Here is a 13,923-nt window from a genome sequence, read left to right as displayed (position 1 = left end):
TGATTTCTTGAAAATGGCTGAATGGATTTGGACAAAAGTTGGTATACATTTTTGACTATGACCCCAACTTAGAAGTGATTAATTTTGGAGGGTCAAGATCACAAAAATCCAAAAAATAACCCTATTTGTTAACATGGGGACTGATTTTTCACACTATCTTTGTTCTAGAACTCAGTCAAAAATGATAAAATTTTGATGAAACTTGGTGGAAATATGTAGAATATTATTCCTCGTTGTTCTGCCAAAAACGGTCCGTGTCCATTGATAATGACGGACATACAGACACATTTTCGTATTTTGTTTGAGAGCCAAATACAATCAACATTGCATGGCAGAGGTATGCGCTCAACTGAGTGCTCCTTTAATTAATTGTATTAACTAAAACAGTACTTTGATTGGCAGCATACCACCTTGCCGAGTTAGAATTTGTCTGAAGAAGTGATAATTGGGACTATGTAGGATTCGAGGCTATGAACTCTGCAAATTTTCACACTTAATAACCTACAAAGTTAAAACTAAGGCTTGAAACATTCAAGACGTGGCAAATTGCTTAAGCGGCTAAAACACCTGCCCAATAAGAAGTTTCAGTTTCAAATCCCACTTTTCATTTCACCAACAAAATTATAGCAAAGTTTAGGAGTTTATTCTGCAATAAATAGTACAAAATGATAACCTTTCAGAATCTACGTAAATTAAATCAACAATTTCCAACATTTTCATTCTGAATTAAATTTTTTACCAGCATATTTAAAGCTGCCAAACATTTTTGTCTTATCAGATACATTTTTCCATTGCCTTATGTGGTGCTCGGTGTAGAACTTTTCACCAGGAGTATCCCACTGACATTTTAAATACATTTTCCCACTGAATTGTTTGTGGATCCACGACGTTCTTATTTACAGAGTCGCTAATAACACAAATCATAAAAAATGTAAAAGAAAAATTCCATAAAATATGTGATTAATCTCAATCCCATAAATTACTGATGTATTTCAAACAGAAAATTTGTGATTTAACCCAATTTTGAGAGGTTAAAACATAACTCATTATGACACAACATATGGACACCACTGATAACGATTAGTACAAAAAAAAACATTTTGAGAGTTAATGTTTCAGTTGACTTCCCATTTAAAGAAGTTATGTCAAAACTTAGCAAAATGCAGACATTCTGATAGATTCATATTTTTACACACCAATTCAAAATTTTGAAAATTAACAAATAAGAAACTGATTTATTTTTGCTCCTCATGCCTGTAGGGTTAAAGGTCGTGTTTCAAATTTTTTAATCAATATGTCCAAATTCAGTTACCATTGTAAGTGGGGGTAACACGTCCAGACTTGCCCAGAGATGACCTGTTACTGGATCCCCGGTCAAATTCCTCTTCCTCCCATGGTCGGGGTCGATCCATTGCCCGAGATGGTGCTGATGAAACAGAACATTATTAAATCCCTGATGTTTTACGCTGCTGAGGAAAGTCTTACCAACAGAAATATTCAAGTCCAACAGTATGACTGTATATAAACTGGACAACTGTTTTAATACCAAACTAATATGAAAATTGTTTTTCAGGCTAATTCAGTGTTTTTTATAGTAAGAATTAATATCAATGACAGGAACCTGTTTTACAATTCATTCTGAAAAATTACATTAAAATTTCATGAATAACTTTTAAGAACACATAAGCATGATCTCTATTCAACCCCTAAAAAAAAAAGAAAAACATCATTATCTTAATAACCTACAGGCATTGACAGGGCTATCATAGCGAAGCTTAACGGGAACCTCTCGATTGGCTGAAGGAGTACGAGAAGCACTTCGAGGATCAACGTGAGTCATCTTCCAAGCTCGTATCTTTTCTCTCTCTTGCACAGTTTTCAAAAACACCTGAGGAGGTTAAAATCTATCAATCTAGCGTATGATTGCAGATATTTCTTTCAGAGAATTAGTTAACATTTTTGTAGTTGCTCTACAAACTTTAGTTAAAGATCTCCGCACATACAGAAACACAATACAATGTGTTAAAAGATTATTATATATAATATACATTTCTCACAAAAACCACTTAAATAAGTACCTTTTTTATCTAAAGACGTAAAAGTTTATTCCCATTTTCTTTTTTTTGAAAAACTAACTAGATTAGCCAAATCTTAACATTATCTATTGGAGACAGATACGAAACAGCAAAGTTCCTGATAATATACGTTGATACTAGCCTTGCCAATCCCACTTGATATCTTAGACAGTTCTTCTTCCTCTTTCTTTAAACGTGGATCTTCCTTAACTCCTTCTTCTTCATTCATATCAGTGGTTTCATCAACTTCAAAGTCTTTGGAGCTACCACTCCAACGTCTTCTACATTCTATGTTACACAAATTTGTTAGGTGAGGTTTGAATTAACAATGTAAGTAAAATTAATAGTAAAAAACATAGCCTCTGCATTACAAAAAAAAAATTAAACTCATGATTTATAACAAGAAAGAAAAAAAACACCCACGACACCAGCAATACATGACTTGAATATGATCAAAGTAAAATTGCAAAATCAAAGTCTTTGAGCATAAAAAGTTTATAGTAACATACCATTCTATTTCTGTACCCATGGGACCACATAAGAATCAACAAACAATAAACTGTCAGAAATTCATAATTACAGCCTCTGGTATACAAGTAAGAGAGAGTATTATTTAAAGATTAAACCTAGCTAATATTTGTTATATTTCAAGAAGTATTATTTTCTCTCTTCTTGAAATAGGATACAAGGTTAAAAAGTTTTAGAGACACCTCCAGCCACTGTTTGAAGCAATGAACATACCGGAGTCGGCATAAGGAAACGGTGGAGCTGGAAAATCATCTCTTTCTATCTTGGCGACTTCTGTAGGCTTAGGACGTTGAGCTCCTGGGTAGTGGGACATTTCTATCGGTTCTTCGTTATTCATGTATGGAGATCGAGGTCGAGGAACACTAGCCTGGATGGATTCCACTATAATCAAAAATTTGTTTTTTTTCTCAGTACAAAATGAGATACATTAAAAAGAAGCGACATCTTATTTTAGTAAAATTAAACTGATGCATACTAGAAACTCATAGCAAGTGTCATAATGTTTTACCATAGAATATGTCCAACTGCTTTTACTATAAAAACACATGAAATATGAGAAGTCATAAACAATACAAAACTTCTCAGAGTTAACACAAAAGAGACTGACATGCATGAATCACTGCAGAGACCCCCAAAACAAAATTTGCAATTACAAAAAAAAAGAAGAAAAAAAAAAAGATAAATCTATAGAGCAGAAAAAAGTATTTTTATTTTAGTACTTTGACTTTTTTTTCTAAATGCTCACAGGGTTTTAAGTTAAGGCTTTCTTCCTTACCAAACAAATTAACAAAGTAATTAAATAAACGTATTTACCTAGAAATGACATTCCTGAAAACCCATCAATGGCGGCCCATCGTGAAATAAAAAGAAAGTTAAAAAATTAATAATGCACAGTAACAACTAAATTTGAATTATATTAGTATTAAAAAAAAATAAGGGATACTATGAGAATTATACAAGAGCATGATAAAATAATGACAATAAGTTAACCTATCTAAAGGTTTACTTGTTATGAACTATTTATCGCCTCAAATTTTCATTCATTTTAACTTTTGATATAGAAATAAACTAGCTGTAATTGTAAATTTTATTTAGTCAAACTGCTTACTGTTTGGTCGTAAGATGTGTTATCATCATAAACATCATCATCATTACTAGCTAATAATGCACAACTCACAAACTTTTATAGATAAAAAAAAAAAAGTTCTACATTTTTTAATAAAAACATTATCAAACTCCACAATAAAATTACAAACATTCATGATTTGTTTACCCCTGAATTCTTACAAGTGAAGCTGCTGCTTTGACTTCCGATTTAATGCATGTTCTTTTTCTGCTTTGAAAGCATCCGTATCAATCTAAAGATGTCCAGCAAATATGCATGAAAATCTGTTTAAAACCTGGAAATGTATTTCAAAGCACCAACTTAAATAAAGAAGTTTTTAAAGAAAACTAAACCACGTTTATTTGAAAACTGTACGACCAACGTAAAACCACAATAATGAGAAGTAGGCTCGATAAACTTTCACAAGATGAATGGTAACATCACTGCTGGATCTCCTCTAATGACACTACCATTGAATATCCTCTAATGCATATTTAATTTGAATGCAAACACTAACTGAATGTGCATAAGGTCTGGCCAATGGACTGAACCTGTATTGCAAAAGGAGTGTTAACTATAATTTCGAATTTACTATACAAAATGTAAAAAATTTAGTAAAATGTACAAGTCTGTTGTACACAGAAAATCTGGTGTGTTACTAAAGTATTTGTACTCAAGATATGTCTGTGAAGTGCCGTGAGTCTGACTCAGACAAGTCAGAGATTAAAGAATAAAATAAATTTTTCCATACTACATTTGTATAACCACTAGGACCTCCAAAATGTATATCAACAGTTATATTTAGTATCCCCGTACACTGTATCTGGTATGTATTATTCTCACCCACAAATTGTTACTAGATCAGCAATTTAGGGTAAAATTAATATTTGATAACTTTGATATGGAAGACATAATACCATGTTGAATGGCACTCTGTAAAAATGGTTAAGGCCCTCGTCATACATTGATCCCCATCTGTGCACATAAGGTTAATAGCTGACAAATAAACATATTCAAGCTGTTACTAATGAAGTTCTGATAAAAGCTACAGAAACACGTTTATACTTCTGAAAACACTGAACTGCACCTTCTAATGATATAGGTAAGATATGATTTGGCAATTCTGGGTTACATAAAAAAAAAAAAAATCCTCAACCCATAATCCTTTTCAAAATAATTTCCAGGGAGTTTATAAATAAACTTATAAAACCTTTATCCTGATTTTTCATGTAATTCTAAATGTACAATACCTACTTTGGTTTTGTATGCTTCAAAAATAGTCTATCTGTCAACTTCAAATATTTGATGTTTTTCATATTTAAACATAAATTCAGTGATCTTAAAATCATTGTCTTTTTTTTTTAACAATTAACTAATTATTAACTGTAATTACAAAAGTAAACATACCCTCATATGTAGAACACAACATGCTAAACCAGATCTGTCTATACTTCCTTGTAGTAAACATACTTCCATACGTAGAACACAACATGCTAAACCAGATCTGTCTATACTTCCTTGTAGTAAACATACTTCCATACGTAGAACACAACATGCTAAACCAGATCTGTCTTTACTTCCTTGTAGTAAACATACTTCCATACGTAGAACACAACATGCTAAACCAGATCTGTCTATACTTCCTTCTAGTACTGCCATATCTTGAACACAATATGACTAGATCTTTCTTACTTGTTTTCTTCAACAGAGTAAAACTTACAAGTTTATTGGCACAGAAAATAGGCCATTGTAACGACTATGAAACTAACTGTAGAATATTATACGATAATTCACTTTGTAGCCAAAGGATTACACTTACGAACATATCTGAATTTTGCCTCAAAAAGTTAACACTGATATATATATATATATTTTTAAAATTTTTTATATATTATAATTATAATCTAACTTGCCTTTCATTTATAATCTAGCTATTGCATGATTATTATCCAACCATGCAGTAACTTAACTGTATACAAGCCAAATACTTTTTTGCCAAAATCTTCCTACGCACACACACACAGGTTTTGATTAATAAAATAGTTTAATTATTCCATAAATATTACTTTACTACAAACATTACTGGCTGAATGATGGTAATGTTAATTCAAATTATGATAATAAATAAGCTGTGTGTAAAATAAATAATATTGTGTTCTTGTTATTCTGATTTGTAAATGACTTAAAACAGAATTGATAGCAATCACAATTCACTTACTTAATCTAGTCCATACCATAACAGTTCATGATAAGCTGTGGTATTGGGCATAAGGACTTGTCAACAATGGAGACGGCAGATGTAGCATGTTCGCATATTATTACATATTTTTTTTTTTTTCAGTTACAAGTTCTAAAAAACATGAAAAGTGTTGTATATTTAATGAAATTTATAAGAATATTCAATTAATATTACGAAGAACCTAAAGGACGACAAACCTTGTTTAGAAGCTGGTGTTCTAGATACTGTTGTTCTTTTCACGACATGATCTGAAACAAAGATATGTTCATCAAATTTACATAAAGTTCCAAACTTATTTGCATACAGGATAATTTTTAACCCCCCCCCCCTCCCCAGACATAAGCACTCATATTATTTATAAACATTTTTGAAATGCCATACTACAATCAACTACTCCTGTTATAATTGTGTGTGTGTGTGTGTGTGTGTGTGTGTGTATGTATACACACACATATACTGGCCTTTAACACATATTTTACAACAATAATATTAGTCCCTTTATTTACTATTTTATTACTTATAAAAGGGCACTAACAACTAATCATCCAGACCTGGACTTTGTAAGATAAAGATCCCCGGGCCCCTTAAGCGGCAGGATAATCAGATAGCTTAGTGCACTACTAAAGGGTTGCATCTAAATCACAAGATAAAGAGCAAGAAAAATGAAAAGATAAAAAATAAATCAACGTCAAATTAGTATTAAGCCAAATCATTAACCACAATACTTACAATATATATTCATAAAGGTCCTTGAGCAATGTGTGACAATGATTACTTAAAATAGTGGTGTTCCCCTTTTAACTCACCTGGAGGTCTGTAAAACTGTGGTGACTTTGGTGGATAGGGCTGGATAGGACGTCTAAGATAGCCCTGTGTTGGTTCTGCTGTCAAGTAGCTTATGGTGTACACACGACTGAGGTCCTTGCTCAGTAGATTTTCTTTCTCAGGATAACTTCCAGTGTGTTTATGGCCGTACTGAATTAGAAATAAAAAAGCCAAACTTAATACTCCATTTCTCGGGACAACTTCCTGTATCTTTATGGCAATAGTGAATTAGAAATAAAAAAGCCAAACTTAATACCCCATTTCTCGGGACAACTTTCTATATGTTTATCTTTTTTTATTTCTAATTCAGTATTGCCCCAAACTTAATACTCCATTTCTCGAGACAACTTCCTCTATGTTTATGGCAACAGTGAATTAGAAATAAAAAAAGCCAAACCTAATACTCCATTTCTCAGGACAACTTCCTGTATGTTTATGGCAATACTGAATTAGAAATAAAAGTCAAGAGTTGATACTCTACTGCAGCAAATTAACAAAATGTGGAGAAGAGAGCTTTCTACCATCATTCAAAGCAACCTAAAGTGTAAAAAAATTTTAAAGTTCCTTTGCATACTGTTGTGTTCAAGTACAAAGGCAATTTTATATATATATATACAACTTTTTGTTTGCCAAGAATTGAAGGAAATGGATAAATGTAAGTCTTTTCCTTTTTGTTATTTATTAAAAAGGTTTGGTGTGGAAAAGCAGCTGGATAAGTTCACCCTAATGAAATAGGTTTTCATTTGTCTCAAATATTGCTTTATAAAGTTAACTTCAAATGCTTTACCTTTGCTTATTTCATTTAAAAAAATAAATAATTTATTCTATGTATTATTACATAAAATTAAATTTCTTCATTCCTAGCTTTCAAATTGTGGCAAACTGACTCTGAACAGTCTTATAATATCACACTTCTTATCTCGGCAAATCACAATATTCCCAATGCTCTAAACTAAGAAAATTTATAAACCAACTATGAAAAGAGACTAATATTATTTTATTGGTAATACAGTTTAAACAGTTCTTCTTTCTCAAAGCTGCCTCCATACTTGTTCCTTGCTAATGCCTATTTAAAGTGGTATATCTAAGTGAAACTATAAAACTAAAGATTGTCACAAAACTTCATGCAAACCAAACAAACAAAAAGTAAGACATACCAAAATTATGTGCTTTTTTTACATCATACATCACATTAAGGACATAACAATAGTGATTTTTGCCTAACTGCAATTCAGTGTTACGAGTCTACTAACCTTTCGTGTAAGCGAACCGTGCGGGCTTGCCGAGCTCGAGCTTGACGTACTTGAGGAATACGAAGGACCTACTGCATGCTAGCAGACAAACATAAAGATACAAAACACGTGCAACAAACTCCAACAACATCAGGCATTACTTAAGGATTCCTTAGCTCTCCTACAGGAATTTTTTTTAAATAATATTTTAGCTTAATAACTTTATGGAGAAGTAACAAGAATTGTAAATATCCAGTAACATGCATTATTTAACACTACTAAAACCAATTATTTAAAATAAAAATTAAATTAATCACATGCAATCCAATGACTTTCTTCAGGCTTACAACTCAAGTAATTCGTTCTTCATGCAAAATAAATGATAAATCTACTAGTCTTCTGATTGGTGTTCAGAAGCCAAACATCTAGTTTAAATGATGTTTCTATGATGTTAGACCATCTACATACATCTTCCGAAGTATTTGCATCTTTACTGAAAATACCTTTTATAAACCTCCTAAATTTGAATCAAATATTTAAATGTTAATAAATAATGAGTTGCTCAAGTATGAAATAACCAAACAACTTTAATACCTGTCCATCAACCATATCCTCTTCTTTAGTCTGACCATTTATATAACCATCAACTAACTTTTCTTCAGGAGCTGGTCCACAACTTGGATGCCAGATGGCGCCACCTGGAAGTTCAGTCTGAATTATTATTACTTATATTCTCTATCAATTTTTGTGTTTTAAGAAATGAAACATGAGTGTGAAATAGTAAAAAGTTTTTTTTGGTTGGTTGGGTGTGTGTATTTTATTCATAAAGAAGTATAGAATACTATTTAAAAATAAAAAAAGTTTGTAGTCTTTCAGAAGTTTTAATTTGTGGTTCTGTTTTGGTTTCTTTAAGCATTGAAAAACATTTTGTATTGGGTTTTGAACAAAGCAATTCAAGGACTGTCTACGAGCACTAGTTCTCCCTAATTCTGAACTGATAAATTACAAGGAAAGGCAGCTAGTCAACACCATTAGGGTCTATTCTAAGCGTTCTTAGTAATTGCATAAACGGAGGTGCAACAGACACAGAGGGTATCCGACCCTTCAATTTCCTGCCCCTTTCACACTTTAGCCTTTTAACAATTTTGTGAAATATTCAGTACGGAACATTGCTCATCACTTATGTTCACTCAAATTTTAAAATTGATACGAATCAGTTAAACTTACCGAACCCATTGGCACTGTTAACTCACTCTCATTAGTTAAACTGGAGCAATAGGACATGCATTAACTGTGCTGATCAAATTTATTTTGTTTGGTGACTTTTGCCCAAAGCTTATTGAGGGCTATATGCACTAACTGTCCCCAAATTTTATCAAACTATGGGATTGACCATCGCATTATAATGCTTTAACGGTTGAAAGGGCAAGCATTTTTCGATCCTGCAAACTGCGGTTTACGAGTTGAGCAGCTTGACTACGACACTCTTTAAAAAAAAAAAAAGAAAGAAAGATAATTCGCAGTTTTTCAAAAAACAAATCTTAAAATTGTGATTCTGTATTTGATGTACACAAGTACCAGTTAACTGCAACATTTACACTTTAGTATTAAAGCTATGAAGTTCTCCAGTCCAAAAAAAAAACTGCCAGAAAACAACTATCATAAAAATAACACGTATCCTTAGTTAACAAGGTAAACTTTTCAGAAAAAAAAATCTGAAATTAAAAATCTTCGTTATGACCTAGATAATTCCTTTTCTTCATCCATACTATTGTAAGTTCTAATAATAATATCTTGAAAACTCGAAACTGATAATCCGTGAGAAATTAGTTACCAACGATACTTACCTTGCATATACATTTCTTCACCATCACCAAAAGGATCACCACACTTAGAGCACCGGGCACAGCTTGGATGGAAATGGTGATCATCACCAGCCTACAATTAAGAGTGTATTAACATACCGTACAGTACAGGTACATGAAAATTTCATTCAATTTTTCAATCATGCTAATTCTCAAGATAATAATTTGATTAGGTTTTGTCAATTTTGAGGTAACAAATGCTTGCTTGAGAGAAGAGTTAGGTAGACGAAAGTCTATTGAAAGGCAGTGTTAATGGACTGCTTCTGTCTAGAAAGTTTTTGGATGTTTTGAGTTGTTAGTACACATCTGTACAAGCATCTCAAAATATCATTTCATTTTTAACAATTAATTAATGTTAATTATATATTATATTTTATGAACTCTGTGAAGCTACACAATAAGCACACTATTTCAACTTCCATAACTCTATAAAATCAGTTAATAAGACACTAGTTTTACTTTTAAGAACTTTAACGGCTCAATTAAAATATACCATTCTAGCTTTTACAACACTACAAAACTAATTAATAACATACTCATTTTGTTTAACTATGTAATGGTAATTCCCACATTTAAAATACATTTATAGGGAAGTGACAAAAACAATCTTAATTTGTTCTTTTTAAAAAAATCAATATTATTCTTTATCTAACTGTTAATTTAACTTACATTTACACTAGATGGCACCACTAACATTAACCCTCTGTAGAAGATATAGGTCCACTTCATGAACCTTGTAACCACCAAATCAAAATACAAAATTCTCAATAACCCCCTTTTTTTTTCTTTTTAGAATGACTTCATACTATAACTGACAATTACAATTATATAAAATATTCAGTCCTCTAACCTTTTCACAATGTCCAACTGCTGAGTTAGTGGAACAAAGCAATAAATCATCACCAAACACACAGTGCATGTCACAGTAAACAAAGTATTAAATTAAATCATGCATGAGCAGCTCTCACATACTTTCCTTACAGAGAAATTCTTTGTTGAATTTTTTTTTTTTTTGCCATTTAAGTTTTCTTATCTAACTTAACAAGTTTCTAATTTTTACATTTCAGTTACTTTTCAAGCAATAAATAAAATATATACAAACATAAAAAAATTAGTATTTTTGCATGAATTGTAATTTTTTTTCTAGTCTACATCTTGATAAAAGTTAACCCTAATTTTTGGTATGGTTGTCATTAGTACTTTACTGAATATTTATTATTTCTAATATTTGATTTAAAACACAAAATAATAACAACGTCCTAAAACTATTATAATTTAACTGGCTTTCTATTTAAGCTATACTAATTTTTTGGCTGGTCAAGGTAACTCAGCATTAGCAGAAAATGAAATTGAAGGCATAATAATTCAAAACCTGTTGTCAGAATGAGATAGCCTTATAAGGAATTCAATAAACTAAAATTGTCTCTTTCTATTGGTTATGAATAATCTAACAGTAAATGTCAGAAAAAAAATTACTGACATCTTTTGAAAGACAGGATGAGGTTGTTGTTGTTTATTATTAAGCACAAAGCTACACAAAGGGCTATCTGTGCTCTGCCCACCACGATTATCGAAACCCGGTTTCTAGCAGTATAAGTCCGCAGACATGCCACTGTGGAGCAATATGATACGAGAGCACGTCACGTGGGTGAGACCTTGTGGTTTATATCTTAGTAAAGCAAGAAGACTGAAAGATATAAAGTTAAACTATGTCTTAGCAGTATCTAGTTATAGGTGTAATGTTTAGTAAAACTCAGAAACTGGAAGAGGCGTAGAAATAAGATCTAAAATTGGCAAATACACAGAAGTGATGACTGAGAATTTATTTAAGTATTTCCATTTGAAATTAAGAAATCAAACCTTAGATAACACAAGAATTTGAATTTTGAACTGCTTATTCATGCCAAATTTATGAATATTCATTGATAATAAAATTTCACTTTTCAATGTACCACTGTTAGAAAAGGTTGTGACATGTGTAATTTGACCCACCTGTGTTCACAGGGTTAAAATATATTTTTTTACACACACCCACTTCACAGTTGTTACTTTTAAGTAGAAAGAGATACAAACTACACGAACAATAAAGCCATATGCATAACCCCACTTGAAAGAGTATTTAAAACTGTTCTTTAACACATCAAACCAGCACTAATGGCTTCTGCTCTCTCAAACCGTAGCACAATTCGTCAAAAGATGTACGTTTTTTTATTATTGTATACCTTACTTTTAAAATGCTTAATGAAACTAATTTTATTGTATATGAATATCATGATTAAGTACACAAAACTTGAAAGAAACTGTTAAGCCACTTTCGAAATGTCAGGTTTTCATATACGAGCCGGATTCTTTACAGTAGGTGTTTGTGATTTATTGGCAATAAATTTCGACAAGGAGCAAACAGCACAGAGTACACGTTTTAAAATAAGTCGTTACGTACATACAAATGTTCATTACATTGTTGGTTATCACAGTTTTATTATAATATAATCTCTGATAATTTCACTTTAAAAGTCCCCCACTATACGCTCTTTATGGCTAAACTCACAATCACACAGTCTAGATCTATCTAACTAGCTTGAACTACATTTTGGATGCATACTTATAGCCTGACAGGGGCCTAGAACATTCTACATACTACGAGATATTATGATGCAATAATACTCGATCAAAACAGTGAGAAACAATTAGAAGGTTCTAGTAACATGACACAATAATATAACAATTGCCAATTCATAACAACTGAATTACACAATGTGCGATTTGTAAACAGTTTGTGTGAACAAACCTGCAATAAATTATCGCTTCTAAAAATAACTAAATTTAACACTCGCACTATACTTAAAAATGAAAACGATCGTGTATATTTCACACATTTTAACACAATTCAGTCAGTCAACTAATATACTATTTAATGAAAACAAGGGGTTGAGTATGTTATATCAAAACGATTTAAAATAAGCAAGTCACATGAAAACTACAGCCTATATAATCGCACTGGAACAGCTTGGCAAAAAATTGATTGCTTTTGTAAAGGGTGTGTAATGGCCCTTTCCAATAAAAAAAAATATTCATCCTCTCAAATCACAAAGATGTGTTCAGATTGAAAATTCAGAATTTCCAAGATGGGGAATATCCCTTGAATATATTAATAGAATTGGTAAACAAAGAAATATGGAAAAACTCTGGGCACTAGGACCATCCAGAAAAAGATCTGCAACAAGCTGTACCCCATCTATGGTGAGCAGTACCGTATTAAACACATAGGCCATCTAGGCCAATGGCCCCAGCCATACAGGGGCCTTGCCAGCCACCCAAATAAAAAATAAATAAATATTGTTCCTAAAACTAGCAGAATAGAGACAAGAGTGAGTTATTATTATTAATCCCAAATATTACCTGGGCCTAAGACCCCACTAAACCTTAATCTGGCCATGATGGTGAGGAAAGTGTGGCATCTTCTGTAAGGTGAGAATCCACAACAAAATTATCAGTGGTAAAAGCCACCAACATGCCCTAGCCAAAAGTACAGAACATAATCTAGAAGAATCTGGAAAAGTGAAACAAAGCACATGTACACAAACTGCTTCCACAACATATCAATTCAACCATCACATACCTCAAACAGCTAATGAATGAAATGAGTATTCATGTTCTTCATACAAAAAAATACTGGTGAACCACCAGATGCAGTGCTTATGAATTTCTGTGCAACTGAACTGTTGAAACAAGCACTGGAAAAACCATCATCTACATACACTAGAGGGATTATGGAAAGTATTTAGGACAAAGTGGTTTGTTTAGGACATGACTAACTTATGGCAGAACCTTTAGCAATGTAAACTATGCTGCAGGGCTATTGCCAAGAGCCACAGTTGTTAGATAAGAGTACAACCAGATGTACCAACATGGTCCATAACAAATAATGAGCCTCCAAAATCATTTTAATATAAAACTCAACCTTTGTATAGTTAACACTATGAAAATATTGCAGTTAATATATATATATATATATATATATATATATATACACACACACACACACACACACTAC

General features: G+C 32.0%; 1 protein-coding gene across 1 annotated transcript in view; it reads right to left on the bottom strand.

The window, feature by feature from the left end:
- Positions 1 to 13,923, bottom strand: part of LOC106460024 (actin-binding LIM protein 1-like) — a 72,351-nt gene that overhangs the window by 5,712 nt on the left and 52,716 nt on the right. The window contains exons 6-16 of the mRNA XM_022386621.1: positions 10,539 to 10,602; positions 9,852 to 9,942; positions 8,599 to 8,702; positions 8,026 to 8,103; positions 6,754 to 6,922; positions 6,145 to 6,195; positions 3,417 to 3,431; positions 2,817 to 2,984; positions 2,218 to 2,363; positions 1,747 to 1,888; positions 1,313 to 1,426 (exon numbers count right to left, since the gene is read on the bottom strand). Coding sequence (XP_022242329.1) covers positions 1,313 to 1,426; positions 1,747 to 1,888; positions 2,218 to 2,363; positions 2,817 to 2,984; positions 3,417 to 3,431; positions 6,145 to 6,195; positions 6,754 to 6,922; positions 8,026 to 8,103; positions 8,599 to 8,702; positions 9,852 to 9,942; positions 10,539 to 10,602 — 1,142 coding nt within the window. The remainder of the gene's footprint in view (positions 1 to 1,312; positions 1,427 to 1,746; positions 1,889 to 2,217; positions 2,364 to 2,816; positions 2,985 to 3,416; positions 3,432 to 6,144; positions 6,196 to 6,753; positions 6,923 to 8,025; positions 8,104 to 8,598; positions 8,703 to 9,851; positions 9,943 to 10,538; positions 10,603 to 13,923) is intronic.

Source organism: Limulus polyphemus, unplaced genomic scaffold (assembly GCF_000517525.1).
Source record: "Limulus polyphemus unplaced genomic scaffold, Limulus_polyphemus-2.1.2 Scaffold695, whole genome shotgun sequence".
Lineage (NCBI taxonomy): Eukaryota > Metazoa > Arthropoda > Merostomata > Xiphosura > Limulidae > Limulus > Limulus polyphemus.
Note: the sequence above shows the minus strand (reverse complement) of the source record. Positions and strands in the feature narration are given on the sequence as shown.